Source organism: Sceloporus occidentalis, unplaced genomic scaffold (genome assembly GCF_023333645.1).
Source record: "Sceloporus occidentalis isolate IW3139 unplaced genomic scaffold, rSceOcc1.0.p SCAF_4, whole genome shotgun sequence".
Classification (NCBI taxonomy): Eukaryota; Metazoa; Chordata; class Lepidosauria; order Squamata; family Phrynosomatidae; genus Sceloporus; species Sceloporus occidentalis.
In genome coordinates, this window is record NW_028316984.1 from 21,669,143 (window position 1) to 21,688,962 (window position 19,820).

Below are 19,820 nucleotides of genomic sequence, written 5' to 3' on the forward strand. Positions count from 1 at the left end.
CCTCCCATGTGATAAACTCTAGATGGTTCCTTTCTTGCTGTCCTTCCATCAACAACTGAAAACTTTTCTGTTCTGACAGACATGTAGGAATTGAAGGGCTTTTAACAGTATGCTATTTTGCTGACTTTTATGTTTTGTCATTCAATAGATTAATTTTGAATGGTTTTTAACTGTACGGGTAGTTGAATTGTATTTTGACATTGACTTTTAATATGTTTTTAATTTGTCTTTGTAAGTGCTTTTAAATGCATTGTTTTAATTTTTGTAAATCACTTTGAGACCTAGTATCGAGGGAGAAACAAGATACAAATGAATAAGATATAACAACTTACATAAGTTATCAAATTAATAAGTCATTATTCAATTAATGGATCATCTCCAGTTGGATTTCACATAATAAGTAAAAACAAAAAAAAAGTTTTAGTTTTATAGTTTTTAATTTTCTTGTTTGTTCAGATTTGAAAGTATCAGGTAGCCCATTAGACCCAGCCTGTTATGTTTCTCCTCTTCCCATCCCAGACTGCATTTCCCTTCCAAATGACATCATGTCACTGGGATCTGCTTACTTTTATTCTTTATTGGCAGCCACAACACAAACAGCATGAAACTAACTATGGAAACTGAATATCTTCTGAATATTTTTGGCTAGGGCGTAAGAAAGAAAAAAGAAAGAGAAGAAGTGATGGGACTTGCACGCACAGAAGTGTGTGCATAGGGTTGCCAGAATTTGCTGCCACCAAACCTTGACAAAATGTAGAAAAAATGTAGGACATAATTTGTCCAAAATGTAGGACATTCAACCAAAATGGAGGACCCAGGCTGAGGCAGGGAGGCCCGGGAGGTGGCACCGCACTCACCGTCTCAGCCTGGGCCTCCCCGCCTTGACCTAGGTCCTCCGTTTTTGTTGAATGTCCTACATTTTGGATTAATTTTGGAGGAGGTCGAGGCTGAGGAGCTGCGCCACCTCCTAGGCCTCCCCAGGGCTGGTGGAGGACCAGGCCAAGGCAGAGAGGACCAGGAGTCTGCGCTCCTCTCGGCACCTCGGCCTGGGCCTCTGCCAGCTACACGGAGGCCGAGGCCAAGGAATACAGGAGATTATTCTGAATCTAACCATTGTTCTAGTTCAGTACTGCTAATGCTGACTGGTAGTAGCTTTCTAGGGTTTCAGACAAGAGTCTTATCCCAGCCCTATGCAGAAATGTCAAGGAGGTAATCTGGAACCTTATGGCTTTAAAGATAAAATGTTACCACGGAAAAATACAGGAATAGATAGAAAGATTCTGAACTGTACAACTGGTTTTAGAGCAGAGCTTTGGTTTTTTTCCCTCCAACTTCCCAAACTTGCAGGCAGCATGGTGGGCTTTTGGCATTTACAGTCCAATTTTTTAAGCTCTAATGTTAAAAAACAGTGTGAGTAACGTGCCATGTTTTTGTTTTTTCATACAGTATCAAAGAAATTGCCAGTGTCAAAGGAGACTATCACACGGGAGAAAATCAGGGGATTAAAAAGGCATTTTCCTGGGGAAATTGCACTATTGCAGTGAAGATTTTCACACACATCGCGATCTGAGATGACTTATCCTGGGAAGAACCAGGAATGCTCCAGCAACAAACCATTCATGGGCAAATCCTGTGAATGGTTTGTTGCTGGAGCATTCCTGATTCTTCCCAGTGTAAGTCCTCTTAGATCACGACGTCATCTGAAAATCTTCACCGCAATCATGCAACTTTCCTGGGAAAATGCCTTTCTAATCCCCTAATTTTCCCCATGTGATAGTCTCCAAAGACTTCCAAAAGAATACTGAATCTGTACTGGGGTGAGAATGTGTGGCCTTCTTGATATCATTGGATTACAATTCCCATTATCTTCACCCAGTATAGCCAACAATGAGGAATGATGCTGGTTGCTATCCCAAAAACATCTGGAAGGCCACACATTTCCCCATCCCTAGTCTGTACAAAAGATCTTAGGAAATCTCAAGTCTAATGATATGCATAATAGAAGTCATCAGTGTACATGTTATATCAAGTGGGGTTGCCCTAGACTGACAATATAAAGTATTATTATTATTATTATTATTATTATTATTATTATTATTAACTGGACAAGGGGGTAAGATTCTATATTTCAGTTTGAATTTTGCAGGGCGAATACTAGAATCTCAAGTATATCTTGCTTTATAAAAGCTATTTGTGAAATGGCTGGCTGATCTATAAATGCTTGGGCAGCTTATACAAACAGTCTGATAATAATAACAAATTCATGAATGTGAGATGCTGCTCTCACAATCCATTGCTTCCCCCCCTCCCCCAAGTTTAAATACTGCTACTTTGGAGATATCTTATTCAGACTGAGCTCAAACAAGCCAAGTCTGCACTTAAAAGCTTGCATATAAAAACAAACAGTTCCTAAGGGAGAACTTGATAATACTGTCATAGATGGTTTACCTGTCACAGATCATTCGGAGCCTCCAAGGCTTACTGGCGGAGAACCTCTCTGGAAAGTTAATATGCAATCACCAGATTAAACAGGAATAAAGGAAACAGCCTGCGACATGTACTTGGAATTTCCAGACTTCTTCGTGAATCTATCATTGCTTTTTTCCATATGAATATACATTATTTTTATAAAGCATGAATAGTGATATTGATTATAATGTGATTCTGGACAGTTTTTTAACCACTTGCTAAGGAACAGAGACAAACTCTTGAATTAATTTTTAACACAAATGTCAAAATTCAGAACCCAAAACTCCCAAATTCTGAAAACAAAAGAGACAATGAAAACTCTCATGTGTGTGCACATGTATGAAAGCTTGGAAGAAGAAGGGTGGGGACATATTGAACAGAGCAAGGCAGACAGGAAGAGGTAATGGAAGCCATGAAGACTAGCTGACACATATACCACATGATTTTCGCATGATCTATATGAATTGTGCCAGGCTGTGGCGCATCTCACACCACATTCTAAAATCTGTCACTTCCTCGTTTTGTTATAGTAAGTCACTGGATAGATGCTATTTTCCATCCTGTAAAAATCCTGTCGGGAGCTTTATGTTGCCTTCCTTCTTGGCCATTGTTTTGCCTTTCCTTCTGAATAACTAGATCATCTTTTCCCCCTACTTGGATAACTGGAACATCTTTTCTCCCTACCAGGAACCCTTTCACTTAGACATGATGCTACCCTAGACTAAACAATAGCACTGCTATGGGAATCAACACATTTTCTCTCTTCCTATCCCTTCCACAGTATTCACAGCACTTGCATGAAGGACCACAAGATGAATTTCCCTGCCAGTAGTCTATATCACTGGTCATTGCTCTGAGGGTCAGGTAAATTTACAGCATGTACTACTGGTTTCTTAGACAATGTTAAAATGTCTATCCTCTCTAAAGTAAGTCCTTGAAAGTAGCAGATCTGATCTGATCTTGGGAGATAAGTAGGGTCAGGCCTGGGACTAACAAGGAATACATCTGCTATAGGCAGCATTTCAGTGGAAGGAAATGCATATTCTTTGCCTAAGAAAACCCTATGAAATTTATGGTGTCACCATGCAACTTGAAGGCACACATGCACATGCCAAGTGGCTAACCCTACAACCTGCCCTGATTGAAAGAAGTGCTGAATAAATGTATCAGCCAGTTTATCAACTGCAGCACTAGGACCCCCTGTTTTCATGAAATACATGTTTCCCTGTATATGTGAAGTAGAAGGCTTTCATGGCAGGCATCCATAGTTTTTTTGTGGTAGAGTTTTTAAAAGGCAAATGTTATTTTCTAGTTTAAGTGGGAAACCAGAAATACTCAGTTTTCCTTTCTGCAGATTATGCAATTCTGATTTCTTATACACATCTGAGTTCATGCAGATGTTGAAATGGTTTAATTTGCATTGTAGAAATAAGTTTATCTCTATTAACTATCAACCCCGTCCCCAAAAGATTAAGCTATTTGGTAAATCTAAACACACCCTTAATTGTTCACTCAATGCAAATGTACTTGAGTGTCTTCCTTTAAGTACCTTGGGTAGGTTTTCAGTGGACTGGTGCATAGTCTGCACAAGTTCAATCAAGTACTCTGTTAGCCACCAGAACATTAAATGGACTATTACAGTTCTATCACACAAAAGAGGGAAGCTTGTTTTAACACATCTTAGAAGTGTAAAGAACTAGTTATCCCAAAACAGTTATATGGGGCTCCTCTTTGGGCCACAGCTAATTTGGACTCAGTAGAAAAAGCTCAAAATCTTTTTACATAGAGTTTTGGTAGTTCCTGTATCCACTAAATTAGAATTAGTTTGTGCAAAATTGGGTGTAATGAAACCCTTAGGTTAGCTCTATTTATTTTGTTAACATTATAATTAAGCAAGTTCTGAAATATGTTTCAGAATTTATTTTGATGGTGTTGGAAATCATGGGCCCATGGAAGTAAATGATGCAGCTGGTTGCATCATTTTGGGATTTTCTGGTTCTTTCCTTTTAGCTCAAGGATATGATAGAGCTAAATTAATTTTAGTCCAAAGGCTCAAGGATGTAGAAATGCAATCTCAGCTGGAATTAAGACTTGGACAATCTAATACTTTTTATGCCTCTTTCATTCCTTCATATTTGTCACTTCCATGGTACCTGGTAGATTAACCAAATATCAAAATGAGAATAACTTTAATGCAGACAAGATTAACTGTTCTACTTTTGGCAGACTGGATTGGTTGGCACAAGATGACAACTAAGCAGGGCAGAGTGTTTACAGTAATTGTGATTCTCTGTCAGAGATGTTACGTGTTTCTCAACTGTTACAGTTATAATAACCATAGAAATAAAAACATCTAGACAGTGTTAAAATCAGTAATGGGGAGGGCATATTTTGGGAAAGTTTCTTTTCTGCTGCCTAATGTTGATAAATTTGTATCTTATATGTTCTTATCAGTGCTTGGCAGCTGCATAATACAAGGCTTAAATCATATACAGAAAATCACCCAGAACCTGATAATCCATGGGAGAAGTCTAAAAATCCTATAATGCTGTAATTAATTATCTGTTGAGTTTTAACTGTGTATAATGGCAATTTGCTAAATTACAGTAAATGTCTTCCTTGCTTGCAACATGGGACATGTTGCAAGGGATGGACAGGCATATCACAGACAAAACAGTGGTTTGCAAAACCTATGTGCCAGGCCCAAGCATGTCATGACAGAGACAATATCATGACTGATGAAAGAAAAGTTTCTGTTTTAATTCTGCAATTATGTTCTCTATAATTATGCTGTGAAATTACACCACAGCCCACACTGAGACCTTTCTGCCACGCTGTAAACATGGCAGTATGGTCTGTGCATGCTTGTGAACTAGACATTTATTTGCATGTATTCCGGCTATGCAAATCCTAACAGTAGCACTGCTTCCCATTACTTTGGGGCCTAAACATGAATATCCCCCTGGACAATGGGTTGTACTAGATTTGGCTAAACAAACTCGCAATCTGTCTATCTGATTATATATAGTACCTGCCAACTGAGAATTGCACTTCGTGCATTTGATGAAGTACACATAGAAACTTGTGCCATGTTAATTGGTTAGTCTTTAAGACATCACCAGACTTGTTATTATTTGCTGTTTAATTTTTGCCACAAGGAACTATCATGGTTACCCCCTGGAACCTGATTATTAAGATGTTTTCCTCCTCCCTCCTATCTGTCCACAAGGAATTCTAGAACAAGTAATTCTTGAAAGAGCATGTCACCTAAGGAAGCCCCGGGCAAGCATAATCTCTTCAGTCCCTGAGAGTGCCAGTTACACTCTATGGAGAATGTTGCTTGCTCTGCTTTAACACTGCTTTTTGACTGGCACTAGAAAATCTCACAAGATCTGGACAACAGAAATCTAAATGCATTTCCATCAATATTCTCAAGCATTATCTCAGCTTCATTCCGTTATGGTGATGGGGCTGCAGCCTGAACCAACTGATCCCCTGGCTTTCCAGCTCCTGATAAAGTACCCTTTCCTCCCATCTCCACAATTCTTGAGACCTGCCTTCTATATAGCAGCAGCACACAAAACTGCTTTGCATATGACAGCACAAAAATGAAGTTGTTGGAAGACAAATGCATTTTTTGATGACCAAATGACAATTTGAGTGTTGGGAAAACATCTCTGCAACCAAAGTGCCACCTTGGAAAAACACTTTGGCAACTCATATCGCCATGCACAGTTGCCTAATGATAGGGCTGGCTTTGAAAGCATTTCTCTCTCTCTCTCCCTCGCACACGTGCGCATGTCTCCAACTCTAGTTTCTCACTGAAATGAAATTTTGGTTCTACCTAAATTATAGAGATATTAAAATGGTTGTCATCACAACAATGTATTTCACTATAATTTCAGTGCCAATAAAAATGTTGACTTGCACTGTATAGGCGGTGTTTGTGTATTTGAGAAACTGAGACAGCCGCTGTGTTGATTACAATGACTATGAGATTCCCTTGGAGCTCTCTAATGAAGTCTTTCTTTCATAACTGCCAAAATGAAAGACATGGTGACTGCTGATTAGAGATAAGTGAATTTAAAAGTTCCCAGAGTGGGTGGATGAACTGAATTAAATCTCTAAGTTTAAAATTCCTTATATGAAAAGCACATTACACCTCTGGCATTTGTAAATAATCACTGGAATGAGGTAGTGGTATGTAACTTAGTTTGTACATGGGGCGGGGAGATCTTCAAAGGTTCTTGGGCTAGAAGTAAAAGTAGTGTATTGAATCTAATAATGTAAGTCTCCCAGAAATCATGCTGATTACTAAACTCTTTTGGGTAGTTTAGTTATCTATTTAGTCTTGTTAAGTGGTATGAAAAATGTTACCATTCACCAGGTGAACTTTTTAGCGAGGATGTTTGATAGAATGGACATCTGTATGGGCTTTCATCTGCTTTCTGTTTGGGCACTTTGACACAAAAACTTGTGTCTTCATCTTCCCTGCTATCTACCTTCACTGACTTAACAGGGAAAAAATCTACTTGGCAAGAGTATATTGGACTTTTTTTTTGGGGGGGGGGTGTCTTTTAGAAGGCTTTATACCTGCTGCATAAAGGATACATGAGTGTGTTTTTAAACTAAAAGTTCGAAGTATTATGGCATGCATTAACGTGAGCAAGCTAATGAAAATGAAGAGGTTTTTGTCATTAAAAAATAAAAACAAAATATTAATGCATCACACAGCTTTAATAGTCACGTTAGCACTGATGCCCTAACCATATGTATTAGATATATTAAAGCCTGCTGTTAGGGTTCCTAAATACAATTAAAAAGAGCTTCTTTAGCATGGATAACTTTTTGGGGCCACAACTCCTAGAAACCCTGAGCCAGTGTGTAGATGAAGAAAAAAACTCAAAACTCCTTTCCAAGTTCTTTTGTTGAAAATTTAAATAGCTTGACCATGCTCAGGAGTGCAGAGACAGCTATTTAAATATGGGTTACCATCCCAAATTATAGGGTAGTTCGGCAGTAATCATGCAGTTACCTAAAGATACAACAAAGTTATGGAATAACAACAAAGTTATTTCATTTATCAAATCCTTCCAAAGTTGATGGAAGGGTCTTGACATGGGATTGACTTAGGAGCTGGATGCAAGTTCAGCCACTGAGATAATACCTTCCAAGTTAGATGTCAAACTCCACAAAGATTTACTAAAACAATATGGGTTGCATGGACTGCAGACCCCATTTAAAGGGAAAAGAATCCAATTATATTTATAATAAATAATAAAACTTTTATTTCTATTTCTTTTCTGTAGCAAGATAGAATTATATTTATATTACGACCATTTTGGGGGGGGGGGGGGATCTATCTCTTTATATACTGTTTCTAGAGAAGTAACTATGTTCCTCTGTCATAGCAAAGGCTACCAAGAGTTTCATGACACATTAAAGACTAACAAGTTAATAAATAATAAGCTTTTTAAAAAATTCTAATTTGCTATGTTTCTCCTACACTAAGGGTCTCGGGATAACACACACTGCCCTAAATTCAGTTGCTTGTCCTAATTAAAGTAGACCTTTCAAATCAATTGCTGAACGGCAAGTCAAAACCTATGTAAATCCCATCTATTTACAGTATAGGATTTCTCTGGCCAGGACTACAGCTGGATTTAGGCCATCACCTTGATTCTTGCCCTGAGAACAAACTTGTGAGTAGGTAAAGCCTACGGTGATTTGACCAAGGCCATAAAGGGACTGAAACAGGAAGGATTGTGCTGAATCTAACAGCACAGTCTTATGCATGTCTATCCAGAGATAGGCCTCACTGCAATGAACGGATCTTTCTCCCAGGTTTGTGTCTTTAGAAACCCAGCCTGAATTTCTCACATTCAATCAACCTACTTATGGCTGATTATTTTAATTTACAGGGACAGAAGGCATTCTAGTTTTACCAGTACACAGTATGATTCTGTCAATAAGCCTTTCTCCAAGCAGTGGTAGATAGCAATTTCTCTTGTTGATCAACCTATTCAGTATCAATGCTTTTAGATTCCCTCCTTTCAGGATTCTCTTTCCTTCTGCTCCATGCACGTTCTCTTTTAAAATGATGCATCAACACTGGGGATGGGGGTGTGGGGAAGCATTAAAAATTATACCACTCAAATTCAAGATGTTAGACATCATTTCTACTGAAACACTTTCTGCTGTAGGAAAGACTGTGCTTGCTGTTTCTTGCTTCCCTCTACTGGTAGAAAGAGAAAAGGCACCGGACTCTTAAGAGGGCTGATGTTGAGGGAGGGAGGGGGGAGTTGGTGACAATGACTTCAACATTTCTTTCCAAAAGGTATTCAAGGCTCTCAGCTAAAAGTTCTGAGGAGAGAAATTTTGTCTTGCATTTTTTGCAGGGTTTAAAGGCCAAACCAGCTTACCCCCCTTTTTTTTGGCTGGCTTCTCCTTTTTGCTGTTGCTGATTCTGTAGCAGTGCTGCCATCTGGTGACCATTATTTGCCCTTCCAGGAATGTCCCTGTGAAGGATGCTACTACAGATCCCTACTGGGCCACTGGGAAGGAGCACAAGGGAGGAGGGATGGAGGGAGGGTGCCTCCTCCCCAGCCATCAGTTTCCATTTCCCTAGAAGGCCTCTTAGGAACCTCACTTTTGCCCCTCCCCAAATTAATGGAATGCCTCCTTCCTTTTTCCCACCAAGGAGCACATCAACAAACTCCTGGAGCTATACATTTTGCTGTTGTCAGTTGCCTTCCAGTGGACCTCGACCCATGGCAGCCCTATGTCTGAGAGACCTCCAAGTCACCCTTTCCTCAACTGCCCTCCTCTGCTCCTGAAGACTCAGGTCCTAGCTTCTCTGATTGAGTTTATCCATCTGGAATGTGGTCTTCCACTTTTCCTATTGACCTCCACTTTACCAAGCATTATCAGGCATTAGTTTTTTAGTGAGTCCTTTCTCCTCAGGATATGAAAATACAACCCCAGTTTAGTCATCTTTGCTTCCAGGGAGATTTTGGGCCTGATCTTCTCCAGGGCCCATTTATTGAACTTTTTAGCAGTTCACGATATTCTCAGAACTCATCTCCAGCACCACATCCGAAATGCGTTGATTCTTCTTTTCTGTCAGCCTTCTTCACTGTCCAGCTTTCACAACCATACATAAAGACATACCATATATTGTTGGGGAGATTTCCTAGTGGAAAGTTGTTGTGCCACTAGTAATCTAATTTTGTTGTTAACTGTCCTAAAGTTGGCCTCGATTCAGAGTAACCTTATGTATCCTTAACTCCTCTGCTCATGGCTGTGGCCTCCTTGGTTGCTTCTATCCATCTGGTATGTGGTCTTCCTTCTTTCCTACTGCCCTCCACCTTTTCCAGCATTATTATCTTTTTCAGTGTGTCATCTCTTCTCATGGCTGAAATATGACAACCTTAATTTAGTTGTCTTGGCTTCCAGGGAGAGCTCAGGGCTGATCTGTTCTAAGATCCACCTGTTTGACTTTTTGGCTGTCCACATTATCCTCAGCACTCTTCTCCAGCACCACATGTCAAAAAAGTTGATTTTGTTTCTGTCAGCTTTCTTCTCTGTCCAGCTTTCTCATTCATGTATGGTGATGGAAATACAATGGCTTGGATGATCCTAACTTTGGTGTTCAGCTCAATATCTTTACTCTTTAGGATCTTGTCTAGCTGCCCTTCCTATCCCTTGTCTTCTTCTGATCTCTTGACTGAAATCTCCATTCTGATCAGTGTGTGATCCAAAGTATGGGAAATCTTTAGCTATTTCAATTTCCTTGTCATCTATTTTGAATTTCTGTAGCTCCTCCTTGGTGATTATTTTTGTAATCTTTATGTTCAACAACAAACCCACCTCAGCACTTCTTCTCTTACTTTCTTTAGTAAGTGTATCAAACTTTGATGTCTTCTGCTAGTAACATGTCATCTGCATATTGTAGATTATTGATATTCCTTCCTCTGATCTTCACTCCTCCTTCCTCTGTGTCCAAACCTGCTCTGCATATGATACTTTTTGCATACAAGATGAATAGATAGGGTGATAGAATGCAGCCTTGTCTGACCCCCTTGCCAATTGGGAACCATTCTGTTTCTTCATGTTCAGTTCTCATTTAGTAACACCCAAGTTCATCTGCACACAGTTTGAAAACCACTTTTCCAGTGTACAGCACTCAGACTATAGTAATCATATTATCTTGGTTGTGTACTTGGATAAGGCTCAGCCTAGCAACTCTAAATTAATTCAAGTCTCCAGGGCTAGATGAACTACATCCAAGGGTATTAAAAGAAATGGCAGAAATAATCTCAGAACCATTGGCAATAATCTTTGAGAATTCCTGGAGAACAGGAGAGCTTCCAGTGGACTGGAGGAGGGCAAATGTTGTCCCCATCTTAAAAAAAAGACGAAAATAATTACCATCCAGTCAGCCTGACATCAATGCCAGGAAAGATTCTAGAGCAGATAATGAAACAAAGAGTATCTAAGCAGTTAGAAAGAAAGGCTGTGTCACTAAAAGTCAGCATAGGTTTCTCAAAAACATATCATGCCAGAACAATAATCTCTTCTTCTTTTTATGGCGTTACAAGCTTGGTAAATGAAGAAAATGATGTGGATATAGCATATCTTAATTTCAGTAATTTGACCAAGTTCCTCATGATATTCTTACAGAACAGCTAGTAGTGTAAAATATAAGTGAGACAATGCTCCTGCTGTTAGGTGCATTTGTAATTGGTTAACCATCTGAACCCAAAAAGTACTCATCAACAGTGCCTCTTCATCCCGAAGAGAAGTAACTAGTGGGATGTCACTAGTCCTGTTCTGGGCCCAATGTTATTTAACATCTTTATCAATTGCTTGAATGATAAAAAAGAGGATATGCCTATCAATTTGCAGATGACACCAAATTAGGAGGGGTACCCAATACCCCAGAGGACAAAATCAGATTTCAAAATGACCTTAACAGATTAGAAAGCTGGGGCAAAACTAACAAAATGAATTTCAACAGGGAGAAATGTAGGATACAACACTTTGGCAGTAAAAATGAAATGAACAAATCACTCTGTGAGTCTACGATTCTAAATATAGGATGGGTGACACTTGGCTTGTCAGCAGTGCATGTGAGAGGGATCTAGGCATCTTAGTGGACCAAAAGCTCAAGCCCCAGAAAACTCATGATAAGTTTGCCTTAGGGTTGCCATAAATCAGAAATGACATGAAGGCATACAACAACATATGGAAGAAGGAGCAGGCTTGTTTTCTGCTGCTCCAGAGACTAGGACGCAGATCAATCGATTCATTTTTGAGGCTGGATGGCCATCTGTCGACAGTGTTTTGATTGTGTATTCCTGCAAGGCAGAATTGGAGAGTGCCAGCATAGTGTAGTGGTTTGAGTGTTGAATTATGACTCTAGAGACCAGGGTTCAATTCCTTGCTCAGCCATGAAACCCAGTGAGTGACCTTGGCAAGTTGCATGCTCTCAGACTCAAGGGAAAGCAATGGCAAACCCAGTGGTGTCACTAGGGTTGGTGTCACCCAGTGCAGGGGGGACTACCTTGCCCCCCTCCCACCTGGCCAGACCGCCACCTCCCTAGCCTCCAGAGTCTTCTGTGGCTGCTACCACATTTAACTCTGAAAGCACCACTGCCCCCAGCAGCCATACTACTGAGAGGGGCTGTGTGGCAGCATCCAGAGGGCCGTTTTGGGTCTGATGTAGCTGCTGGGCAAGTGGGAAAGTGCCCTTTCTCACCTGCCCAGTAGCCATGCCAATCCCTCCAGGTGTACCATCCAACTGGGTGACACCCGCCCTCTGGGCAAACCCTCTGAACAAATCTTGCCAAGAAAACCCCACGATAGGTTTGCCTTAGGGTTGCCATAAGTAGGAAATAACTTGAAGGTACACAACAGCAACAACAGCATGGCAAGGTGTTGGACTGAATGGCTCTTGTGGTTTCTTCCCATTTTATGATTCTATTATATTATGAAAACTAAACGACTCACTTTAACAGACACAGGTATCCAAGAGTCATGGTGCACATCCATTCAAATGGATAAAGCAGCCTTTGCAAGTTGGGGAGCCTTTGCAGCCACATCAATTCACTGCGCTGGATCACTTGTTTGGAAGTGATACTTGTTTTAAACCAAACAACCGATACCCTCAACACAGCAGGGGGTAATTTAATTTTTGCTGGAACAGCAATTAGTTCCATGTCCTGTTCTCTGTAATCCTTTCCTATCCTTGACCCCAGGTATCTGAATTCTAACTTGTTTGCTTCTAATATATCCAGGAAAAGATCAAGACACTAGCCTTTGGGAACATGAGTGGAATTGAGAGGGGATTTAAATGTCTTACTTTTCAGCATGGTGAAACAAACACAGCAGTATATTAATGCAAGAATTTAAGCTTACCCAGCACGAGAGCTTTGAAAAAAATGGCATTAACAGTTCAGGACTGCTTTGTAGAGCAGCAAAATAAGTTCACCCAAACAAATGAATAAGCACAAGCAAAACTATTGCTTGTGTTTTTATAGGTATCGATGGATCTGAAAACATGCAGACCTGGCAGACTCCAGGGCTTATCTACTCTGGCTTTAAAGAGCCTACTTAGTCCAGTATTCTGTTCCCAAACAACTAGTTTCCTAGGGGAAGCCTGTCAACAATTCAAGGGTAAGTAAACTGTGGCTCTCCATCTCTGTGATAAATGTTAGGCAAAGGGAGTTTTGGTCTAGACTCTCACATACAGTCAACCTTATGTATAAGTCATTTGCTTTAAAGTCATCTGCGGCTCATTACCTGTGCTTTTCACCATGCTGTTGCAAGGCTATTAAAAAATAATCAGGGCTGCATGCCAAACTACCTCAAAAAAATGATTTCCCAACTGAAGCTGGCTCTGTGTGGCTTCATTTCACCAGCTATCATGATTTTGCTATGTGAACAGGAGATATTTTACTGCCCAATGTATTTTGCAACATATTTTGAATATTCTCACTCTCCCCTGGGAGCCACTTGGATTTTGCGCCATAAAAAGAAACGAAAATTGTCTCCCATACCACATTGAAATACACATGAAAATACTGCAGAAGATAATTTCGGTTTCCATTTGAAAGGTCTGAATCCAAATTGTCCATCAGGAAGAGTGATATTACTCAGAATGCCTAGGGCAATAATAAGTTCTCTCTGTATTCCTACACTTATGTTTTCCTCCAATGTCTGAAATTAATCTCAGTTACGATATTTTAGTTACTGTTTGTACCATAAGGAGAACCTGGAAAAAAATTAGATTTGTGCATATAAACTACAGGACATGATATTTTTCCATAGGAAAATTAAGGAAAATTAAAAATGTTTGACCTCAGTTCCAAAGGAAAATGGAAACCTAGCAGGCTTTGCAAATGTGACAGTATGCTGATTTCTATGATTTGTCTGGTCCAAACTTTGGTGTTATATTTCAATAAATACATTTCAGGGCAGCAAATCTGAAAATCTCTGTTTATGGTTGTACTGTTCTAATCCGGGTCAATTCAGCCTTGATGCAGTTAAGCCTGTATTAAAACACTAACCCATGTTAAATAAATAAATTCATCCTGGAGAGACGTGACTAGTGGTGTCCCACAGGGCTCTGTCCTGGGCCCAGTGTTATTCAACATCTTTATCAATGACCTGGATGACAGAATTGGGAGCATACTTATCAAATTTGCAGATGACACCAAATTAGGAGGAATAGCTAATACTCCAGAGGACGTATTCAGAAGATCTTCAGAAGATGCCAGCCACAGATGCTGGCGAAACGTCAGGAAGAAACTCTGCTAGAACATGGCTACATAGCTCGAAAAACCCACAAAAAACTATGGATGCCGGCCATGAAAGCCTTTGACTTCACAGTTCTAACTTAGCTTTCCCAATCATGAAGGGAAAGGTACCACCAGATGAACATGCTAGCACTACTGATCCAAAGATGTTATGAAACTATTTCATTTTTTCCTCTTGAATAGGTTCGTGTGCCTGTGACAAGAAGAAAGATGGAAATAATAGGAAAACATGGGAATGTAACAAATAGAAAATTGTTTCATTTGGGCCTACTATAAAGCTTTATGTTTAAGGTAGGATAACACTCTAAAAGCACCTGGGGGCATTCTCAGTGTATAGTTGGCGTGACATCTAGTAGTACATGCAGATTGTGTAGTGGTTATGACTATCCTCCCAACTTTCTGGTGCACACCTGTGAGGGTGAAGCCAGTCACTCTTGGATGGAACCCTTGGATTCCAGGGTGCTTCTGGCCAGTTTCGTGTCCCAATAGTATGTGCTTTTTCTTAAATTCCTAATTCATAAGATTATAAGGCAATTTCTAAAGCTCTTATGACTGCGACATAAATCTGATAACTGCAAACTCTAAGCTTTGAGAAAGACTATGCACGTATATTAAGTTGCTGATTCTGAATCAGCTGTGTTGGCTGTACTCCAGCTGCAAACTGTTCATTACTGTGTAGCTTCCAACTGGATATTTTAAATTTAAAAATGTTTTTCTCATCATGTGTACAAGCTGATAGCGAGTGCATGCATAACCAATTCATATTTTTCTCTGACAGTTGAAACAACCTGCTTGATCTCCCATGGGAAATGGCTCTTACAAAGTTGCTAAAATAGTACTGATTTTCTTACAGTCTGAAAATGGCACTATTACAGAAGCAAGTCATGAGGCAATGAAGGGAGACAAAATATATATGACACTTAAATGTGAAAAGATACAGTGCATTGTGTATTTGAAGGTAACATGTCAAATATTCTTGATTAAGGCAGGAGATCAGTCTCCACAGAAGTAGCTTATACATCAACATATTTTAACCCTACGGCTCCATTAAAGAAAAGGATGCCTGCTTATGTAAAAATGTTGGGGGGGGCATGTTCTTACAACTTCATTTTAGGACTCCAGCTACCTCCCCACACCGAGAAGGAAATGGCAGCAGCAGTGTGGTCACCAGGCTTTACACAGGAAAGAAGAGAGGCAGAGAGACAGGCCAGCCAGGGAGGACATGGTGGTGATGGTACTCACCAGTATCTCCTTTCTCTCTATTGGTCAAGGAAGTGGCTGCCCACTGCAGTAGCTGCTGCTGCTATTGCTGGCTGCAGTTGTTGGACTGGACAAATAGCACAGTGCACCCAGAGCCCCAGCTCACTCCAGCAGTGAAGGAAAGCAGTGAGCGCAACAGGCAGAAAGGTCTCAGCTTGGAGAAAGGGGTGGGTGGGAAGAATTGAAGCACTTCTATCATTGATCCTTTTGAGCCTATCACCTGCTAATACTGAGCATAAGGGAGGTAGCATGGAGGAGAGGGAAGCTGTTTTATAGACAGTCATTTTAGTGATGGTATCATCCTCTCTGGTGGTATCACCTGTTCCAGTGTGCACCACTGCACACCCCCTAGTAACACCACTGCCAACTTTAACTTATTTTCCCATTAATTTCCTGTTTTTCTTCACTACCCAGGTTTCCTTGGTTAGTGTATTGTCACCCTCAGAGGAGGGCAAAAGCAAATCCCCTCTGAACAAATCTTGCCAAGAAAACCCCATGATTGGGTTGTGTTAGGGTAGTAATAAGTTGGCAGTGATTTGAAGGCACACAACAACAAACAACAATTCAGCTACTTATAGACATGTTAGGTTTGGGAAATCAGTATGCAAAGGGATCTTGTAGCACCCTTGAGACTAACTGAAAGAAGAAATTGGTAGCAAAAGCTTTCCTAGACTTATTTATTTATTTATTTAATTTCTGTGCCATCCTACTCCCAGAAAGAGAGCCAAAGTGGCTCACAAGTAAAACTTTTAAAAAACTTATTGCAATAAAACAATTAAAACATCACATAAAAACAATATAAAATTACAAACATTAAAACCACAATAAAACCATGATGCCCACCCTATATAGCAAACATATAAAAGCCATCCCATGATTACACATTAAATGTCTGCCTGAATAAGATCATTTTTGCTTGCCGACAGAAGGCAAGCAGGGAGGGAGTCAGCCTCGCTTCCTGTGGAAGGGCATTCCAGAGGGTAGCAGCAGCCACCAAGAAGGCGCTCTCTCATGTCCTCACCAGGTGAGCCTGGGATTGTGGTGGGACTGAGAGAAAGCCCTCTCCTGAAGATCTTAGGACTCTAGCAGGTTCGTATGGGGATGCATGCATGCATCTGAGGAAGTTGGCTCAAGTCTAGGAAAGCACATGCTACCAACTTTTTTCTTTCAGTTAGTCGCAAAGGTGCTATAAGATCCCTACGAACAATGACCCTGTTAAGAGAGCACCAACCCAGGATCCAACCCATTTCTGGTTTGCTTAACTGCTCAGGCCAACTAAAGGGAGACAACAAGTGGCAGCAAACTGGATGTATGTACGAGGACATTCCAGAGAATCAGTTTAAAGAGCTAAGTGAGATATGCCTTTTTTTTTTTACAAAAAAAAAGCCATGGAATTGCATGGAAAGTGATTATGGAAGTGTTATGGATACCTACTGGATAGTGCTTGTAACACCATTAGCAAACAGAAACAATATTCTTCTTCAGCCTTACAGTGTGTGATATTTTAAAAACTATTTGATTTAAATGTTTCATTAGAGTCTGATCATTGTCCTGTTGTAGCACCAACCAATGCCCCTTTCTGAGAAGTAATGAGCATAAGAAACCCTTCTCTCTTTTCTAAACATACCTTTTGGGATACAAAAAAGGAGGTTGGGAAGAAAAGGAATTGAATTTATTGCAGGCAATGTTCTCTCTATCACCACTTCACTGCCCCATTTTGGTTTTAGAGTGTATAGAGCATACGTACCTCTAACAACAAGTTCATTTACTACAACAAGCCTGCCGCATCCTCCCACAGCCGCTACAACGGGTTAGCATAGACACCCCTCTATCTGCAGAATGAGGCGGCACATTCCCATTTCACGCCAGTTTGATTAATGAGTCTCTGCTAATTGTGTGAAAGATTCCTTCCCTTTCCAAAGCAAGTTCAGGTTATTGTTTGGTCAATCATGACCAACATGTGAAAATAAGAGACGTTTAGTTTTCAAGCATTGAAGCCAAAAGAGGGCAGTTTGGAGCAAGTCACAGAGCAACACCCACTTCTTTGAAGAGATGTTACTATGCTCTACTAAACCTGTAAACCTTGGGCTGAAAGCATTCCCCACTCCCACCCCCACTCCCACGCTCTTCTTGCCTCTCCTGGTTTTCAGACAGATCTTGCCCTCTCTCCAAGTGCAAGCAAGACACACCGGCTAATAAGCAGGTGGAAGAATTTCACGTTTCAGGGTTTTTAATATTTCACTTTTATATTTTTTTCGTAGAGAATGATCCTGCTGAGAGGTTGAGGATTGGTGTTGATCATTTTCCCACCCCACCCTCTCTGACACTTGGGTATACTGCTCTGAAAGATATCCCCTGAGAAAACATTAAACAAAAAAAAGGGGGGGAGGAAAGGAATGGAAAGGAAAGGGGAAAGAAAGGCTGCTTTTCAAAGCGTACTTCTCAATCTGCCCACATCAAAATAAGAGACAACTGGCCCTTTGAAGTTCAGGACACAGAATTCTCACCCAGTCTGCATGGGAATAAAAGAAACGTGCTTTATAAATCACATGTGTGCCTGTGCTCTCTCTCTCAATCTCTCCATACACACACACACATACATATACAAACTTCATCACCTTGCCCACATTAAAATCACTGGTAGAAGATTTTAGGAACCTCGTGACTCCTCTCCAAAAACCACATAACCCATTGTCAGTGTAAAACAGAGTTGGCTGGCACTATAAAATAAAGAGATATGCCTTGTGCGCTCTCTCTCACACACTAAAGACCAGGTTTGTGCTATGCTGTTGAGATTATGCTGCTCTAATGCACAGGAAGGCTGTCGTTCTGAGAGGAAAAAGGAATGGTAGATAAAGAGCAGAAGAAGTGAAACTGGGTACATTTAGCTCACAGTGGAGGTTGTTGAAGGCTACAGCAAGCAGCGAGAGGATGCAGGAAGCCAGAGGGGGTGGAAGAAAAGGCCTCAGGGAAGGACACTCAAGGAAGGGGGCACAAGATGCAAGATGTGCTTTGGAAAGGACAAATGGAAGATTTCTACAAAGGAAAGAGAGAGAATAAGTTGGAGAGAAGCCCAAAGGGAATCAAACAAAACAGTGGGCTTAGGAAAGAAAAGACAGTTGAATCTGTTAGCATTTTACCATCCTTGCTCAACTTGCTTGGTCATTCTCAAACTCAAATGTATCTGAAAAACATCTTTGCTTGCCTAGCCAGTCTTAGCTCATTTTGAGCTCTAGCTTTCCTTATATTATGCCCAGAAGCCAGTGTGGTGTAGTGGTTTGAGCACTGGACTATGACTCTGGAGAACAGGGTTCAAATCTCAGCTCAGTCATGTAAAGCCACTGGGTTGCCTTGGGCAAGTCACACTCTTTCAGCCTGAGAGGGAGGCAAAGGCTTGCCATAAGTCAGAAATGAGCTAAAGACAGACAACAACACTATGCCTGCAAGCTTGGAATACACATCTGTACTCTTTCTTGATTTGTCTTTCTTTCCATTCAACATAGAGTTGAAAGAAACCATCCAGATCTCTTGGATGCCATCCAACCCTTGTTATTTTCATTTCTTTTTCTTTTCACTTATTCCTTGAATTGCTGTGCAGCCACATTGGCTTTTTCAGATGTTTCCCATTTTCCTTCTTCCCCGGGAGTGTTTGTGATCATGCTTTTTGCAACTTATTGTTTAAGAACTCCCACCAATGCTAGGTATATTTTTCCTTTAGCATGTCTAGCCATGGGGTTCCACCAAGTAATTCCCTCAAATTGTTAAAATTAGTTTTCCAGAAATCCAAGATCCATGTTTGACTATAATCTTCTTTGCCATGTCTCATAACTGCAAATTTTAACACTGCTTGGCCACTTCCTCTGAACTACTTTGATTCCAGTGACCAACTCCTCCCTACAGGTTAAGAACAAGTCCAGGATTGCTGATCCCCTTGTTCCTTCCTCTACCTTTTGAAAGAAGAAATTATCTGCAAGGCACGTCAGGAATATGTTGGAGAGCCTATGCTCAGAGGAGATTAGACCAAAACAGATGGCCAGAAAGGAGTGGCTTGAAGCTGCCACCCGCCGAAGATGCATTGGATCTGTGACAAACACATTTGGGCTCCTGTTTGGGTTGGGAAAAGGCAGCCCCACCACAGCCCCAGGGTGGCTTCAAGATATTCCAGCAGCATGCATCATGTAAATGCCATGTCGCTGGAGCGTCTTGAAGCCGCCCACATCCGGGCAGCCAGGCAGCTTCAGAGTGTGCAGTGTGTTAATGCTACACTCCCAA

At 40.7% G+C, this 19,820-nt stretch overlaps 1 protein-coding gene across 3 annotated transcripts in view; it reads right to left on the reverse strand.

The window, feature by feature from the left end:
* The window catches only part of LOC149313594 (cyclin-dependent kinase 15-like), a 76,690-nt gene that overhangs the window by 25,237 nt on the left and 31,633 nt on the right, over positions 1 to 19,820 (reverse strand). For all 3 annotated transcript variants that reach the window (XR_016280844.1, XM_089519397.1, XM_089519396.1), the window contains exon 11: positions 2,449 to 2,497. Coding sequence is in view for 2 of the 3 variants with exons in the window: in XM_089519397.1 (XP_089375523.1) it covers positions 2,449 to 2,497 (49 nt within the window). In the remaining variant the exon portion in view is untranslated. The remainder of the gene's footprint in view (positions 1 to 2,448; positions 2,498 to 19,820) is intronic.